The sequence below is a fragment of the Peromyscus californicus genome, unplaced genomic scaffold, assembly GCF_007827085.1.
Source record: "Peromyscus californicus insignis strain IS unplaced genomic scaffold, ASM782708v3 Scaffold_15__1_contigs__length_86483966, whole genome shotgun sequence".
NCBI lineage: Eukaryota > Metazoa > Chordata > Mammalia > Rodentia > Cricetidae > Peromyscus > Peromyscus californicus.
Genome location: NW_026294447.1, coordinates 52,756,521 through 52,772,547, shown reverse-complemented (window position 1 = coordinate 52,772,547; position 16,027 = coordinate 52,756,521). Strand labels below are relative to the sequence as shown.

General features: G+C 50.9%; 1 protein-coding gene across 1 annotated transcript; it reads left to right on the top strand.

Annotated features, from left to right (window-relative positions):
* Positions 1 to 7,166: 7,166 nt before the first annotated feature.
* On the top strand, positions 7,167 to 11,641 carry LOC128110516 (alpha-1-antitrypsin-like). The gene is made up of 4 exons (XM_052738208.1): positions 7,167 to 7,797; positions 9,216 to 9,486; positions 10,491 to 10,638; positions 11,432 to 11,641. The coding sequence occupies exons 1-4, from the start codon at positions 7,167 to 7,169 to the stop codon at positions 11,618 to 11,620; spliced, it is 1,239 nt and encodes a 412-aa protein (XP_052594168.1). The 3' UTR covers positions 11,621 to 11,641.
* The last annotated feature ends 4,386 nt before the right edge of the window (positions 11,642 to 16,027 follow it).

The following is a 16,027-nucleotide window of genomic DNA, read 5'->3' as shown; positions in this document are numbered from 1 at the left end:
GGAGGGGCAGCTGGGTCACAAGAGTGGGCATCACACAGAGGGGGAAACTGAGGCCCAGAGAGGGGAAGACATGCCCTAGGGGTGCAGATGGAATTGCACCTCAACCACAGTCTGGTTCTCCAAATGCTGGGGGAGTGTGGTATAGACACTCTCACACACAAAGACAGGAAGACGGGTGTTGGGGACGGGGAAGGGAGAAGGAAGGAGAGAGATCTGAGTTTTTTATCGTGAGGGGGGCACACTCCCACCCACTCCCCAGATATACAGGGGTTGCTGAATGAGATAATGCCTGGAGGGAAGCCCTCAGAATGCAATCCACCTCACCCCACCCTATACCTTCACCCCCATCCAGTGACACCAAGGAGACCCACTGACAGGGACATCATCTGAAAGAGCTGATGAGCACTAGGCTCTGAGTTTCCCTTGAACTGGAGCATATGGTTCCTGCAGCAGCTATGTGCAGTCCTAGTCCCCATCTTAGAGATAGGGAAACTGAGGCACGGGGGCGGGGCATGAAAAGACTTGTCTGATGGCTTGAGGTCTGAAGTCATCACGCACTGCAGGGTCCTGTGGCACATCCTTTGGACAGAGTCCTCAGGTGGAACACAAGCGACCTAGTGAATGGCAGAAGATGGAAGCATGACCATCAATTATCTATTTAACACCTGCTGTGCCCTGCCAAGAGCCAGGAGGGCTGGGGCCATGGGGGGTGAGGGGGTGGTGAACTCACCACACACACCATTCACAGGGTCAATGGGATGTGGGTAAGGTTTTGAAAAGGATCAGAGGCCGGGGGGTGATGGCGCATGCCTTTAATCCCAGCACTCGGGAGGCAGAGGCAGGCGGATCTCTGTGAGTTCGAGGCCAACCTGGGCTACAGAGCGAGTTCTAGGACAGGCTTCAAAGCTACACAGAGAAACCCTGTCTCGAAAAACCAAGAAAAGAAAAAGAAAAGAAAAGGATCAGAGTGGAGAGCCCATTAGCCTTCACCCTGAACTCCTTCAAACCACAGACAGAACCTTCCAGAACTACCTCATCCTCCCCTCCCCCCAGAGTAGAAAGACTGCTCCTGCATAATCTCCCCATCCTTAAGGACAGTCCCCATCTAGGAGGAAAATCCCCACACTAGCTTCAGTGTGGAAACAGGCACTGCTCAGGGGAGGGGGGTGATGGGGGTTGGGAAGGCTGGAAAGGGCTTCTTAGACTCAGATAAAGAGTTTACTGTGTGCACTCTTTACCCAAGGGGCTTCATGTACCCCTAGCAACCATGCTGGCATCTGATTGGCTGGCATCCAATCTGTTGTCCTTCAGGGGGAAAATGTCTCTGGTTCAGAAAGGTAAATCAACTTGTCTGGGGCAGCACAGCTCTTCCTTACAGACCTATTCTCTGTCGCCTAGCCTGTCCCCTGGGCACTGTGCACCCGCCTGTCCTGAATGTAGCCTGTCAGTCACATTCCATTCTCCTGTAAAGGAAATAAGAATTGTATATCCACACTTAGAAGGAGCAGTATCTCTGTTCTGGGCCAGTTTCTCCATCTGTCAAGCGGGTGCACAACCTACTGAGCCCTTGGGGAGGCAGTGAATCTTCAGTCCCAGGCATTTGTCTGCAGATAGCTCAGTAAGTACTGATTTTGTTTGCATGGAGGCAACCCAAGCACTCCCCAGGAGAGTGCAAGGCCAGTCATGTGGTGCCTTCCCAGAGGTCATGTGACTCAGGCCACCAGATGCACCTCGGATGCTGGATACTGTGTTTATGAGGGAAGCTTTGACTCCTTTGATTTGGGAACAGAGGGCTGAGCTCTGTCCTGGACAGTGTGGGTGGTAGCTCAGTGACCAGTCGATGGACTTAGTCCCTCTCTGTTTGCTCCTCCGACAACTATGCTGACTTTGGTTAATATTCACTAGCAGACTCCCCTATTTAAACAGGGCACCCACTGTTTAAATACAGACTAGAACACAGCTCTGTCTGTCCAGCCTTCACCACTCAGCTCTGGGACAGCAAGTTGTGAGTATATTTTTCCCTGGGGAGATCTTGTAGGTGCCCCTGGGTCCCTGCACCTCCCAAGCAGACAGCAGATCTGAGACCAGGGCAACACAAGGAAGATAAAGTTCATCGCACCTGTGGCACCTAGGCCTCCTGTTGCCATGGGAACAGCAGTCCCTAAGGTCCTTTCTTGAACCAAGCTGCCCAGTACCTAGCTAGTACCTTCAGGTGACAGACAACTAAGACGTAGAGGGCCAAGGTGCAGCCAGAGCCATTTCCAAGCACCTGCCCTTCTCTGGCTTTTCCTGTGTGGTCTTTTCCAGCCCCTCCCGCTCCTGTATTGGGGTGTGGATCTTCCCCTTCCGCAGATAAGCAAGGTAAGGTTAGAAGGATGGTGGAACCTATGGCTGGCAGGCTGGCCTCTCCAGCTGCACCCAGATCACATTCTGGGGCCTCAGCCTGTAGGCCTCAGGGTGGCTGGCTGACCCAGGCATAGTGGCCTATGAGTTCTCCTTGCATCGTGTGTGTGTGTGTGTGTGTGTGTGTATGTGTGTGTGTGTGTGTGTGTGTGTGTGTGTGTGTGTGTGTGTGTGTGTGTGTGTGTGTGTGTGTGTGTGTGTGTGTGTGTGTGTGTGTGATTTCAGCTTCACGGTCCTTACTGGAGGAGGCTATTGTACTTCTCCACACTTTACAGACAAGAAAATGGGGAACAGAGAGGGTAATAGTTTGCCCCGATCATACACAGCCCAGTGTCCAAACCGGGGCAGCTGCTCCAGACTCTACTCTTGACCTTGCTGACAGAGCCATTCTCCCTTCTGGGCTAGCCTCCAGGCATCTGATAGTAGCACTGGATAGCTGCTAATCTCTCTGCTCTATTGGGCAGAAGAGCTTTACCCTTCCCCCAGCCAGCCTTGTTTTACGGAGGGTGGAAGGGGTTTGGTTTATTACCGTGGTATTTTGGAGACTAAGGTGGGCAAGGTCAAGGTGGCCAGGTTCCCATGAGCCCACCGAAGCAGCCAAAGCAGGATAATAAGGGGGAACTTCTGGGTACTTTGTGTGTGTCTCTGCACACTGGTTCTCTGGGCCAGTCACCTCATCTTCGGGTAACTGATGCGCCAAAAGACTTAGCAATTGGTGTAAGATCACAGAGAGAAACGATCGGGCCTCAGACCTGTCATTTTAGCACCAATGATTTTGTCACTTAGCCAAACCACCTCTGACATCTATTTCAAGTCTTCGGGCTTCAATTCTGTACATAGAGAGGGGTTCAACCCTAGAACTAAAATGTGGGGTTAAACGCTAGCTCTTTTCGCAGCTGGTTCTGTGAGTTTTAGAATGTGATTTGGACCTCAGTTTTTCTTCCCATAAAATGGAACTAATACTAAGCATTGAGGGAAGGTTAGATGAGGTAGGTATAAAACACATTTAGTGAGCATGGCCAGAAGGACTGGACTTACATCGTGCGTGGCTGCTAACAGGCAGGACGTGTGGAGGTGATGGGACACGCACCTGACTCAGGGGCAGGCACTACCTAGCAGGAGCCCTTATTTGGTCATGGGGGGCTCTGGCTGCTAACCAGATCTCAGGACAAGCTCCCGTGTGTAGAGGCTTGGGGTTCCAGTGCCTGTCTGCTCTCTGAGCCTGGCTTGTTCCTGCCACACCCCTTTCTTCAAAGGCCTTTTGTCTGTCAGTGCAAACAGGAACTGAGGCTTAAAGAGATGAGGCCATTTGCCTAAGTCCACACTGGCAGTCAGTGGCAGACCTGGGCTCCCAAAGGTTTTGGGCTCCCACAGGTTGTGGGCTCCCACAGGCCGTGGCCTGCAGCAGTTGATTTCATTTGCTGTTCTTAGCTGGAACTGGTGCAGAACAAAGCAAAGGGGAAGGCATCACCTTTCTCTGGCCTCCCAAGGGCCACTCCCACCAGCCTCTGACGTCAGAATGTCACTCTGAGTGATCTCCAGCTTATTTGCTTCTGTGACCCTACACCACTAGATATTAAGCTTCTTCCTCCTTTCCGGTTGACCTGGGGGTCACAGGAGATCACTTCTTACAGATTAGAGAGAAAGCAGGGCTCAGAACCCCGAGGTACAAATATGCTGGCATGCAAAATGCACCTGACTGGACTTGTGAGCCCAGAGTCAGGGCCTGTGACAGTTAATATCCATTGTCATCTTGGTTGCCTAGGGCAGTAGTGAGGCACCAAAGGCCTTTTCAAAGAAGATTAACTGAGATGGTAATCTGCTCCAGATGTCCATCCCATGGGTGGAGGTCCCAGGTAGAACAAAAAGGAAAAAGTGAGCTGAGCTCTAGCCTTCCGCTGCCAGTTCCTCCCGCTCTGAGATGTGAACCAGCAGCCACTTTAGGCTGCTGCCACCAGCATGCCTTCCTACCATGAAGTGCCATTCCCCTCATACTGTGACCAGAATGAACCTCTTCCCACTTAAGTTACTTCCCAACTATGTGACCTGGTCCTGACATTCCCAAATGTGAAACCTGAGTTCATTGCTGTGCCAGTCAGTGGCGGGTTTTCTCCAGGCCTTCACCATCCAAGGAGGAAATCGGGGAGGTGGTGGGACCTGGGAAAGATGGAAGAGAGTGTGCTCACCCCAGCAGGGCCTCTCTCCTTCCCCATGCTAGCCTTGCCTCCTTAAAGCTTAGCAGCCCACAAATAGGAGAGCACCCCCTCTTATCCCTCCCTAGAAAAAGACCCTTGGAACTAGAGTCCAATGTCTGGGATGAGGAAATGGCTCAGTCTGTACACTTGCCACACAAGCATGAGTTTGCTCCCTAGAACCCAAGTAACAAGGCCAGGTGTAGAGGCATGCTCTTGCGTTCTAGCACTAGGGGGATGGACACAGGCAATTCTCTGGCTTGCTGGCCAGCTAGCCTAGCTGAATTGTCAGTCTCCAGGCCAACGAGACACTGTTTCATAAGAAAAGTTGGATGACACCCTAGGAACCACCCCTGAAGAGGACCTCTGGCCTCTACATATATGTGCACACACACATACCAGCACCTGCATATACAGAGTACAGCATCTGTGCACAAGGCATATCCTCCTCTTAGCTCTCCCCAGACCCACTTCATACACCTAAGGCTGTCTGGGTTCTGCCTTCCAAATGCTGTTGGATACCTAGTGAATAGTGATGGCCATGTCAGGGAGCCACAGCCTCCAGCCTGAGATCACTTGGTGTGTTCTCACTAAGTGAAGGCCTAGCCTCTCGATGAAGGTGGGAAATTTCCACAAGAGTCACCAAAATCCAAACAGGAAGTAACAGAGACACGAGAGAGATGGAAATATACAGAACTAGATTCAGCGCTGTCTCGGCCGTAACACACTGACTTGTTTAAGAAAACATCAACATGTATTATGTAACATGTGGTCAGCTCTTCAGATTATTTACAGCGAAGAGCAGAAGGCACATGGTGGGCAGAGAGACGTCGTGCATCATTTTGTCGTATAGTCGGAAAGATCCTTTCCCAGGTCAAGGGCAGGCAAAACTCAGTATTTTTTCTCTTCAATTTTACCCTGACTTGCAGATCCCAGACTGGAGGGTGCCTTTTATTATAATAAGATGATAATTTTAACTATGGGTCTAGGGACTGTGGCTCACTTGGTAGGATGTTCACTGAGCACATGTGAAGCCCAGAGCTACACAGAGGTCATGGGAGTACACTCCTGTCATCCCAGCACTCAAGAGGTAGAGATAGGAGGATCTGGTGTTCAGGGTCATCCTCAGCTATATAATGAGTTTAAGGCTAGCCTAGGGACTCATGAGATTATCTCAAAAAGTATTTTTTAAATTAGTTCATTATTGAGCTAATAGCAACATTCTTCATAACTGCAAGCTCGGCTTCCTCATCTGTAACCAGAGCATGGGGTTGTAGAGGCTTGTGGCATGGCAGAGTAGGGGAATTCTGTGGAACAGGGTAGGCTGGGACTGCAGATGTGACCTTGACTTTGACCATCTCCAAGCAGAGTCTGTCCTCTGTGGTGCAACCCAGGCTTTGCCCCTCCCTCTTGCCTCACTTCAGCCATGCAACACGTTGTAATCTGTCATGTAGGTCCTGGGAATTGAACCAAGGTCCTCTGCCAGAGTACCAAGTGCTCTTACCTGCTGAGCCATCTTTCCAGTCCACCTGGGTTGGTATTTTTTAGAGCCTTAGACTTCCCTGTGTGCCCAGGTTCCTGGCCACCAGCATTCATCTCTTCTCCTGTGATGACCACCACACCTTCAACATGGTCTCTTTGGGGACCAGAGGTGACACCCACACCTGGATTCTGGAGACCCTCCATGGATTTTTCCGGCTTCAAATGACTGTTAGTCCAGATCACCGCCTAATCCCCTTGTAATTACTGACAAATCCATTTCTCACCCTGTGCCTTGCTTTCTTCCTTGTAAAACGGGGCAGGTGGAAATTGAACAGATGAAAGCATGGGTCCGGAACCAGACCACTCATTGTACGCGACTTAGATCGGCTGTGTTATTTGTTATTTGTGGACTCTGAATGTGTGTGTTAACATCTCCCTTACCAGCCAACTGAAGGGGAGCAATTGTCTCCCCACAGGACCCTGGGAGTTTACACACGGGAAGGCTCAGGACAGCACTGGGCAGATGGAGAGCATCTGATCTGATCTTGCTCTCTTTGTTTTCACACATGCTTGTGTGTGAAGTGTGAGCATGTGTGTGTGCTCACATGTATGTGGAAACATGCATATGGAGGATTCAAACTGATGTTGGATGGTTTCCTCAACTATTCTCCACTGTATTTATTGGGGCAGTGTCTCTCGCTAATCCACGAGTTCAGAGATTCTGGTTAACAAGCCAGCCAGCTTGCCTCTGGAGTTCCCTGTCTCTTCCCCACTCACCGTCCTCCTGCCCACCGCCTTCCTGCCTGCCCCCATGGTGGAATTGCAGGTGGTTACTATGCCCACATTTTCTGAATTCCTATTCTCACACTTGCATAACAAGTGTTTTATCCACAGACCTGTCTCCAATTTTCTTCTTAACAGTTTTTCTCCAATGACAGCAATCTGGAACAGTGCTTGATCTAAGCTGGGCACGCAGCAGCCGTTAATAGATGGTGGTTACTTTTGCATTGTGCCAAGTGGTAGCTGATGAGAGTCACCACAGCCCCGACTCCCTTGCAGTTTACATGTCTTCCTGTGTCTTGCAGAAAAATGACATCCTCCATCTCAAGGGGGATCCTGTTGCTGGCAGGCCTGAGTTGCCTGGTCTCCAGCTTCCTGGCTGAGGATGCCCAGGAGAAAGAAGCCTCCCAGCAGGATCAGGGGCACCTAGCCGGCAATAAGATCGCTCCAAACCTGGCAGACTTTGCCTTCAGCCTGTACCGGGAGCTGGTCCATCAGTCCAATACGACCAACATCTTCTTCTCCCCCGTGAGCATCGCCACAGCCTTTGCTATGCTCTCCCTGGGGGCCAAGGGTGACACTCATAACCAGATTCTAAAGGGCCTAGAATTCAACAGCACAGAAATAACCGAGGCTGAGACGCATGAGAGCTTCCATCACCTCCTCAAGACCCTCAACAAGCCAGACAATGAGCTTCAACTGACCACAGGCAATGCCCTGTTCATCCACAACAAACTGAAGCTGGTGGAGAAGTTCCTGGCAGACGTCAAGAACTATTACCACTCAGAAGCCTTCCATGTCAACTTCACAGACTCAGAAGAGGCCAAGAAAGTGATCAATGGTTTTGTGGAAAAAGGAACCCAAGGAAAGATTGCTGATTTAGTGAAGGAACTTGACAAAAACACAGTTCTCGCCCTGGTGAATTACATTTTCTTTAAAGGTAAGATGGCATAACCAGCTTGAGCTGGTTAGGGGTGTCTCCATGCATATTCTCAGGGACCAGTTTCTGAGCTCTCCCTCTGGGCTGTGTCACTCTCTCTGTCTCATCACATTCCGTATTCTGTGGTGGGGAAACTCATATTTTAAATCATCAGTAAGTTTGGGAGTTGTCAACAGTCAAATCCGCTGACTTCTTTGAAGGACTGACCAGAAGCTTTATGTTCTAATGCTCACTGAAGACCCCTACATAGGAGGCTCGGGATGTGCAATCCTTCCCCAACCTCAGGACCAAGTATATCAGGGGGTGAAGAGAGCACCATGGAACATACTTTCAGCAGCTCTTCTGTTGCATACCAGTATGAACTCTGAAAACATGGGCTTATACATTTTGTCTCTGCTGTCTTTTAGTCTTGATGTTGGACAAGACATTTTATGTGTTTGAGGTATGACTGTCCATATGACCAGAGACAAAGCTGGCTGACCGCTGTGAGGTAATGAAAGAATTAGTGACTAGTGTACACGGTGTAAACAGGGACTATTTGGATGTAAGCACTTGATCAACTATCCTTGACCCTAGGCATGGCCTCCTGCCTGGAAGTGGTTAGGTCAGGAGTCTATGGTAAGCACCTGTGCCCCAGAGAAACCATCTGAGGAGGTCTGGGAGTCAAAGCCAGGAGCTGCTCCATCCACCACCGCTTCCTTGCCCCTAGGAAGAGTCTTATGAGCAGAGTACCAGGTCAGCACAGCTCAAGTCCCAGCTCTTCGTGACAAGAGCAGGCATCAACCCCTCCCCAACCCCTTTACCTCTTCCTAGCCAATAAGAAAGTGGGGTTAGGGTTCCTTATGTCCTTCTCATTCTGACAGCCTTGATGGTGGATCCCTACGAGCCTTGCCAACTCTGACACCTTTGGTGATGTGTCTTTGAGACTCTTACCCACTCTGATGTCCTCGTTGGTGGGTCCCTGAGGTCCCTGCCCACTCCAGTGATCTAGATGATGGTGGTTTTATACAGTAGATGGCCATCGGCACTGAACCCAAAGGGACTTGAGGTACCCAGAACATTTGTCCTGAGTGATAACTGAATTCACACTTACCAGTGAGTGTGCCGCCCCTGATAAGAAGCTAGCAAATACAATTGCTGTCAAGATTTCCATTTATAACCCCGAATCACCATTCGATAAGCATGTAATACTTATTTGAAATGCTTTCTAGGCGTATCAGGAATGGTAGCTGTCAGCATCTGTAATCTGTATAGTTTGAGTTCTCCTCTAGCCTTGAGTCAACCTCACTAAAGTCCCTGGGTAACCTGGAAGGCTAGTAGTGGCCCCCTGTGCACACGAAAAGCCAAGGCCCTGGGTCACCACCTCACTGGCTAAGCTCTCTTTCCACTCTCCACTCCCAACTCTCGCCCCTCTGCAGGCAAGTGGAAGAAGCCCTTCGATGCAAAGCACACCAAGGAAGCTGACTTCCACGTGGATAAGTCCACCACGGTGAAGGTGCCCATGATGCACCGTCTGGGCATGTTTGATGTGCATCACTGCAACACTCTATCCAGCTGGGTGCTGTTGATGGATTACCTGGGCAACGCCACTGCCATCTTCATCCTGCCTGATGACGGCCAGATGCAGCATCTAGAGCAAACTCTCACCAAGGAAATCATTTGCAAGTTCCTGGATAGCAGGCACACAAGGTAACTCCCCAGACAGAGACCTTCTCCTGAGGGTCCAAGCCTGTCCAAAGGTCACCAAGTGCTTGCAGAGGGTGGACTCCATCCCAGCATCACGGTTAAGTGCATAATCTTGGGCTAAAATAATCCTTCTGCTCAGATAGTGCCAGGTAGCATCCGGAGGTGTGGTGGGCGGGAGACAGTGCTTCTGATGAGAGCCCCAGCCCTGCTTTGGAGGGACTTCCATCCCTAGAGGACATAGCATGTTCTAACCCAGAGCCTGGGACTGGGACATCAGCAGTACTAGCATATGTCAGGGCTGAACTAAGAACCAAGACTGGTTTCGTACCCTGGCCACAGCTGAAGGTAGAAATTGTGGTGGGAAGTTTATAGGGGAATGCACGAGAGCATGCATGGACAGCCCTGAAGAGGAAAGGACCAGCAATAGAGATATCTGAGCAGGTTTGCAGAAGGCTCTGTTCTTCTGTCACTCTTCAGAGGGGCTGATAGGTCTGCAGGAGCCAGCAATCCTGGAGTGTGCTCCACAGGTCAGAGGACCTACTCTGAGGGCCAGTAAGACCCTATTGGGACCTCCTCTTACCCTATGGAAGCTGAGAGCTGAGCCTTCAGCCCTGGAAGAGAAATGTCACTCTGCTGCATTGGCCTTAGCTCCCCTGAGAATCAGATTCAAGGGGTATCTGTGACTCAAGAAGGGGGATTGACCAAAGTCTTCAGGGCATATAGTGAGACATGGTTCCATGTGAATACCCCAAATCTGCCTGAAGGGCTTCTCAGAGGAGGTGGCACTTTAGGGGCTTCCAGGAGCCAATCTGATGGATCTCATTCTCTTATGCTAGATGGGGACAGTGTCAAAGAAAAGCGCATCCAAACTCTTTCTCATCCCTCTGTGGGTAGTGACATGTTCAGTGGGACAACCAGCCAGAAACAACTCCAAAACAGGATGGGTCTCAGCAGAACCCAGTAGTCCCATGAAACTCCTTTAACCTTAACTCTTTTCTGACTACCAGGTCAGCCAATCTATACTTCCCCAAACTGTCCATCTCTGGAACCTATGACCTGGAGACAGCCCTGAGCCCGCTGGGCATCACTCAGGTCTTCAGCAATGGGGCCGACCTCTCTGGAATCACAGAGGATGTCCCCCTGAAGCTCAACAAGGTGAGGTTACCTGACTCTGGCGGTGTGTCTGTAGGGCAGCATAGCCTGTGGGGTAGCTCGGCCACAAGGCTGGGGGAGAGGGAGGGTGGGCAGAGCCCAGGCTGAGCTCTTTCTGAGGACACTCTGGATTCACCTGGACAGGACATGCTCAGGTGTCAGGTGGAAGGGTGGATGGAATTATAGGGCCTTCCCTGAGGTGCTGCCCCAATCCTTGGTCTCCAGGGACTTTGAGTTCTTGGACTCAGTTTATATATATTCACATAGAGACTTAGGCCTGGTGACCTCAGAGAGTGTTCAGGAATCCTCCATCTCTGGCGTTTAGAGCTAACTAGTGGGCTGCCAATTTTGAATTTTGAGTTCAACCAAACAGGCCACTGGTTCAGAGAAATGAAAAGCAGTTCAGAATGGGCAGAACATCCTGAAGAGTCTAGACACTGAAGGTCATTTTCGGAACCCCTGTCAACTGCTCACAGCTACACACTGGAAAGGGGACACTTGTGCAGAGGACAAGAAGTTCCTCTCCTTGGGAAGCTGTGGGCTACACCCAAGGCCATAAGAGATGGAATCAGGAAGGGAAAATGGAGGGGAGTGGACCAAGGCAGGCCAAGACTAAGAGACAAGGAGAGCCCTCAGGCAGTCACCATGGAAGGGAACTTGGGAAGCAGCACGGGAACATGGAGGGAGACACATTCTCGAGTGACATCCTCCCTAGATGAGTCCCATATGAGATCTTGCTCCAGCCAGGAGTGGCCATCACACCACCTTCGACCAGCCTTTGCTTCTATCTCCACAGGCTGTGCATAAGGCCGTGCTGACCATCGATGAGAGAGGGACGGAAGCTGCAGGGGCCACAGTTTTGGAAGCCATCCCCATGTCTGTGCCCCCTGAGGTGAAATTTGACAAGCCTTTCATTGCCATAATATATGACAGCCACACTCAGAGCCCCCTCTTTGTGGGAAAAGTGGTGGATCCCACACAGTAATCACTATTCTCAGATGTCACCCTTTCCGGATTGGGTCCCCTCCCCAATGGCATTAAACACAGGCTGGCCTGGCCCATGCCTGAGTGCTACTGCAAATCCTGGACTCTGTGGTTTCTGGGCCCCTTTATGCCTTGAATTTGTTGTGGACTTGAGGTCACAGTGCGTCTTGATGTCCATCCGTGCAAATAGGTTACAGGCAGAGGACCATGGCTGAGACCATGGACTCAACCTGGAACTATCTGCTCTTGGAAACATCTGTCATTTCTGGAAACCTTGAGGGACCATGTGGCTCATGCTCAAAGACCCGGGGTCCACCAAGTGCTCAATGTCCCTCTACTGCCAGTGGGGCCACACTCCATGGCAACCCTCTCAGGCTATCAGAGCTGCCAGCTCAGGACCTGGCTGTCACCTTCAGCATCTCCAGATTCCATAAAGTCAGGATCACATGCCCCTCTCATTCCATCGTGTTACCTCACTACAACTGCCCCCCTCCCCGATCCCACCCAGAATTTCCTGAGAATGGCTGGAGGAGATGGTTGTGTGTCTTTTCCTCGGGATATGTGGACGAACATCTCCTCACCCCAGGCAGGGTACTAATGATGTCACTGCACCCAAGTCTAGCTTGGTGAAGCAGTGGGTTTATTGGGGGTAATTTACAGAGCGTAGATGACCCAAGGGCAACCCATCACTGAAAAGCCCACCCCCAGCATGAGTGACAGCTTGTGATAGCTGCATCTCGGGAGCTCCTGTATGATTTGCAGGGAACTTCACAGTACAGCGTTTGCTCTCCACCGCTGTCGCTTACTGCTTCCATGTGTATGGTCAGGGAGGGACTTGTAGGCCAGGGAGGAGCTCATAAATCTCCTCATAACTTTTATAGGCTTCCTGAGTCTTGTTCTCCACTTTCTGTCATGTGTGACCCCCCTCTCCTTCCTCCTCCCTCCAGAAAAGAACATTTCAGTTCAAAGCAAATCACTACCCAACGAAACAACTACCCAACAGAGCCCTTCCTCCAAGGAGCTGGAACAGGACCCCAACCCACTCCTTGTGGTTCCCTCCCTGCTTAGGTGTTTGGGAGGGGGGCTCATGCATCTCCTAGAAGCAGTCCTTTCCCCCATTGAGCAGGGTGGGCACCTCTGGGTCTCAGCCTCTGTCTCTGTCTCACAATCATAGGCCTACCAGGTCATCTTCATCCTCAGTCACAGGACCATGGTCTGTGGATGGCTCTGGATGGCCATCGCAGGGGCTCTTAAGCTGTGGGACAGAGTATACTTCTTACGGGCCCCAGGGTTTCTCCATGGTCACTCCTGCCTGACTCTCTATGATGTCCATACTCCAGTTCTTCCCTTCTCTGTCCACACCATGGCCTTCTAGGTGTAGTCACATCTCCAGAGCTGTGGCAGGATATTTTGGGAGCTGCCCTGGTCACCAGGCCAGACAGCCCCAATGACTGCAACAACCAGAAGTCCATTGGATAAAGAAGAATGGACCTGTTGTCTGACTTTTCCCAGGATGCACCTATTCTGGGGGTGCCTTGCCTACCCTAAGCTGACCTAGGGGTCCTGCTGGCTACTCTCCGGATGAGAATGGACAGAAAAGCACAAGGTTGAGTCATGGAGTTTCCCCTAAGTATAAAAGGTCACCCGTCTGCAGTGTCACACGGTTTAGCCTATTATTGGGTCCTGACTGTTGACTGAACAAACAGCATACTCACCTCAGGGTCTCCAACCTCAATTGCTTCTAATGACACAAACGCCATCAGTCACCAGAAAGGCTCTAAACCCTGAGGCTCTGATGACATATATTATGAAAATACTTGCTGTGTGACCTGAGTAAAGTTGGCAAACTTTTTTTCCCCTCTCTGAACCCTGTTCCTCCTCACTGACAACCTGAATTTGAGCTGGCAAGAGGTTTGGTCCAGGAACTGCTTTCCTAAAACCACGAGAGCTGGTTGGGGAGTTGGCTCTGCGGCTTGCCTTTCTGAGCCCCTGCAGATCAGACACCCTAGCTGGTACCCAGCATTTTCTCGTGGGGTCCTGTGGCCACACCCCAACCCTGGGTGCAGATGGGCTGCGCTCTCATTCACCCAATCTGCAGATGAGAAAAGTGAGGCTCTGAGAGGCTGCTTCCCTCTTCCTCAGCTGGGTAGCTAGTAAGTAGCAAAACCTACTTACTGGGAGGCACCAGATCCTCCAAACCCTAGCCCCTCAGTCCACTGCTGGCTGCACACAGATCTAGTCCCTCCGCACCCTGGGAACCATGCTGAGACTTCTGCCTCCAATGTCAACCTCGGGGGAAACAACGTGACTCCTACCTCCTACCAAGCTGCACTGTCAGGTGTTTTTTTTTTTTTTTTTTTTTTTTTTTTTTTTGCCCACAATGCAACAGGGTAACTGAGCTGCCTTGTGTAGCCCAGAATGTGGGTCTTCTAATCCTAAATCTGGCTGCCCACTGTCCACACACCCCATCCACCCAGCATCAGAACTATCAAGTGCACACTGATCCAACTACCTCAATTTCTCTGCCCCAGTTGAAGCAACCCGCAGAGTTGCTGGGGGGTGGGTATTAGGTGCTCTAGGCTTGTTCCTCCACAGGCAGAGACTCCCTGGACTCTGGGACAGGTGAGAAGGAAACACAAAAACAGGCTCAGTGTGGGATGACACAGTAAAGGCCTTACCCCTGTGCTACATGCCCCTGTTAATGTCAGGCTACTACAGGACATTGGGGCGGGAGTGGTCCTAGCTAATTTGTAGGGGATGCTTTATTATGTTGATTCAGGAGAACTGGAATTTCTTGCTTTCAGGGGAAACTGGTGGGCCCTGGAATCTTTCCCCTTCCTTTAGTTTTACCCTGATTATTTGTAGTTATGGTAAAGATGCCATTTTGGTCTGCTCTGCTTTCCCAGAGACTATTGCAGGAGCTCGGGCCCAACCCAAAACTTTTCATTAATAATCTACAAGCCAGTGACTGACATGTATCCAACAATAAACACGTTATGTTCCATCCTGAGGTCAAGTTAACCTGGAAGAGTGCTGCCGTATGGCCATGGGTATCAGTCAGTACAGAATTTGGCAAGGGATCTGCATGCAACTCACACTCCTTGGAAAGCCCTGAGAAATGAGCCATGGCAACCAACCACCGCCAGCACTCCAGTGCATCCTACAGGCAGAGCATGGTCATTGCAGTCCTGGTCAGGTTTACCAGGACCACAATTAACAACTCCAATGCCAGCAGCTCCTGCTGTACAAGCCACACCTTGGAGGCCATATGTGGCCCCTGGTATAAGACTCAGGGAAAGGCGCTCTCTCTAAGGCAAGCTCCCTCCCCAACAAGGACACAGAAACAGCTGGGTCAGGAGACACACTACAACATTTGGATGCAGTGAGTGTGAAAGAGAAGGCTGTGTGACCTGAGGCAGGCCTCTCAACTTCTCTGTGTCTCTGGATTCTCATTTGTAAATGTATTGGTATCTGATCTCCAGTGCTTCCGTGAAGCCCAGCCTCCCTGTGGGCCTGGGTGCTGGTGCAGTGGAAAGGTGGTCTCATCCCCCTTGAGGCAGGCACATGCCACTAGCTCAGCCAGCCTGGGTCTAGAAGCTCTACTTCACACAGGCATAAGTTAGTCATTCTAACATCTGTCAATCACAAATGAAACCCAAACATACCACATTTTTGTATTTTGTCTCTAGTGGCTGGCACTGGCCAGGGTCAAGAGCCCCTACAGCAGGCTCCATGAGGAGTGGGTGTCCTCTAAGCAGCCTGTTCATATTACACTGCCAGCGTTAGTGTCACGTTATTACTTGAGGAGTGACTAGTGGAATTGCACTGAGATGTCCGGAGGCAGGAATGGAGGGAAATGAGACCTCCCTCAGCCTTTGTGTCGCCAGGATGGCACAGCTCTTGGCTTCTCCCTTGTAGGACAAGTAAAGTAACCAAGAATTCAGCCTCATCAATAGTCAATCACTGAGGACCGGGCTCCTTGTGGCGATAGCACAATCCAACCCATGATGACTGTGTGGCCAGGCTTCATTAATGCCACTCAGGGACATCTCCACCTGCTAACCAGAATCTGAATGACGACAAAGATCTGGAAGGGATGATGAGAGGGGTTGGGGAGACAGTGAGGCACTTTCTGCGTAAGATGGTAAGGACCTGTGATCCCAGCACCCACATAAAAGCGGGGTGTGGTGTGATCCCAGCACTAGGGAGGTAGAGATATCCCCAGGACTGGCTGTCCAGCCATCCCAGCTTAATTAGTGAGCTCCAGGCTCAGTGAGAGACCATCTCAACACACTAAGACAGGGCGGGATAGAGGTGGACACTCAGCTGTTGGCCTCGGTGCCCATGCACGCTCACACAGACAAGGGGGCTGAGGCTAGCCTACCATAAGGGCTTCATTAGAACAAGC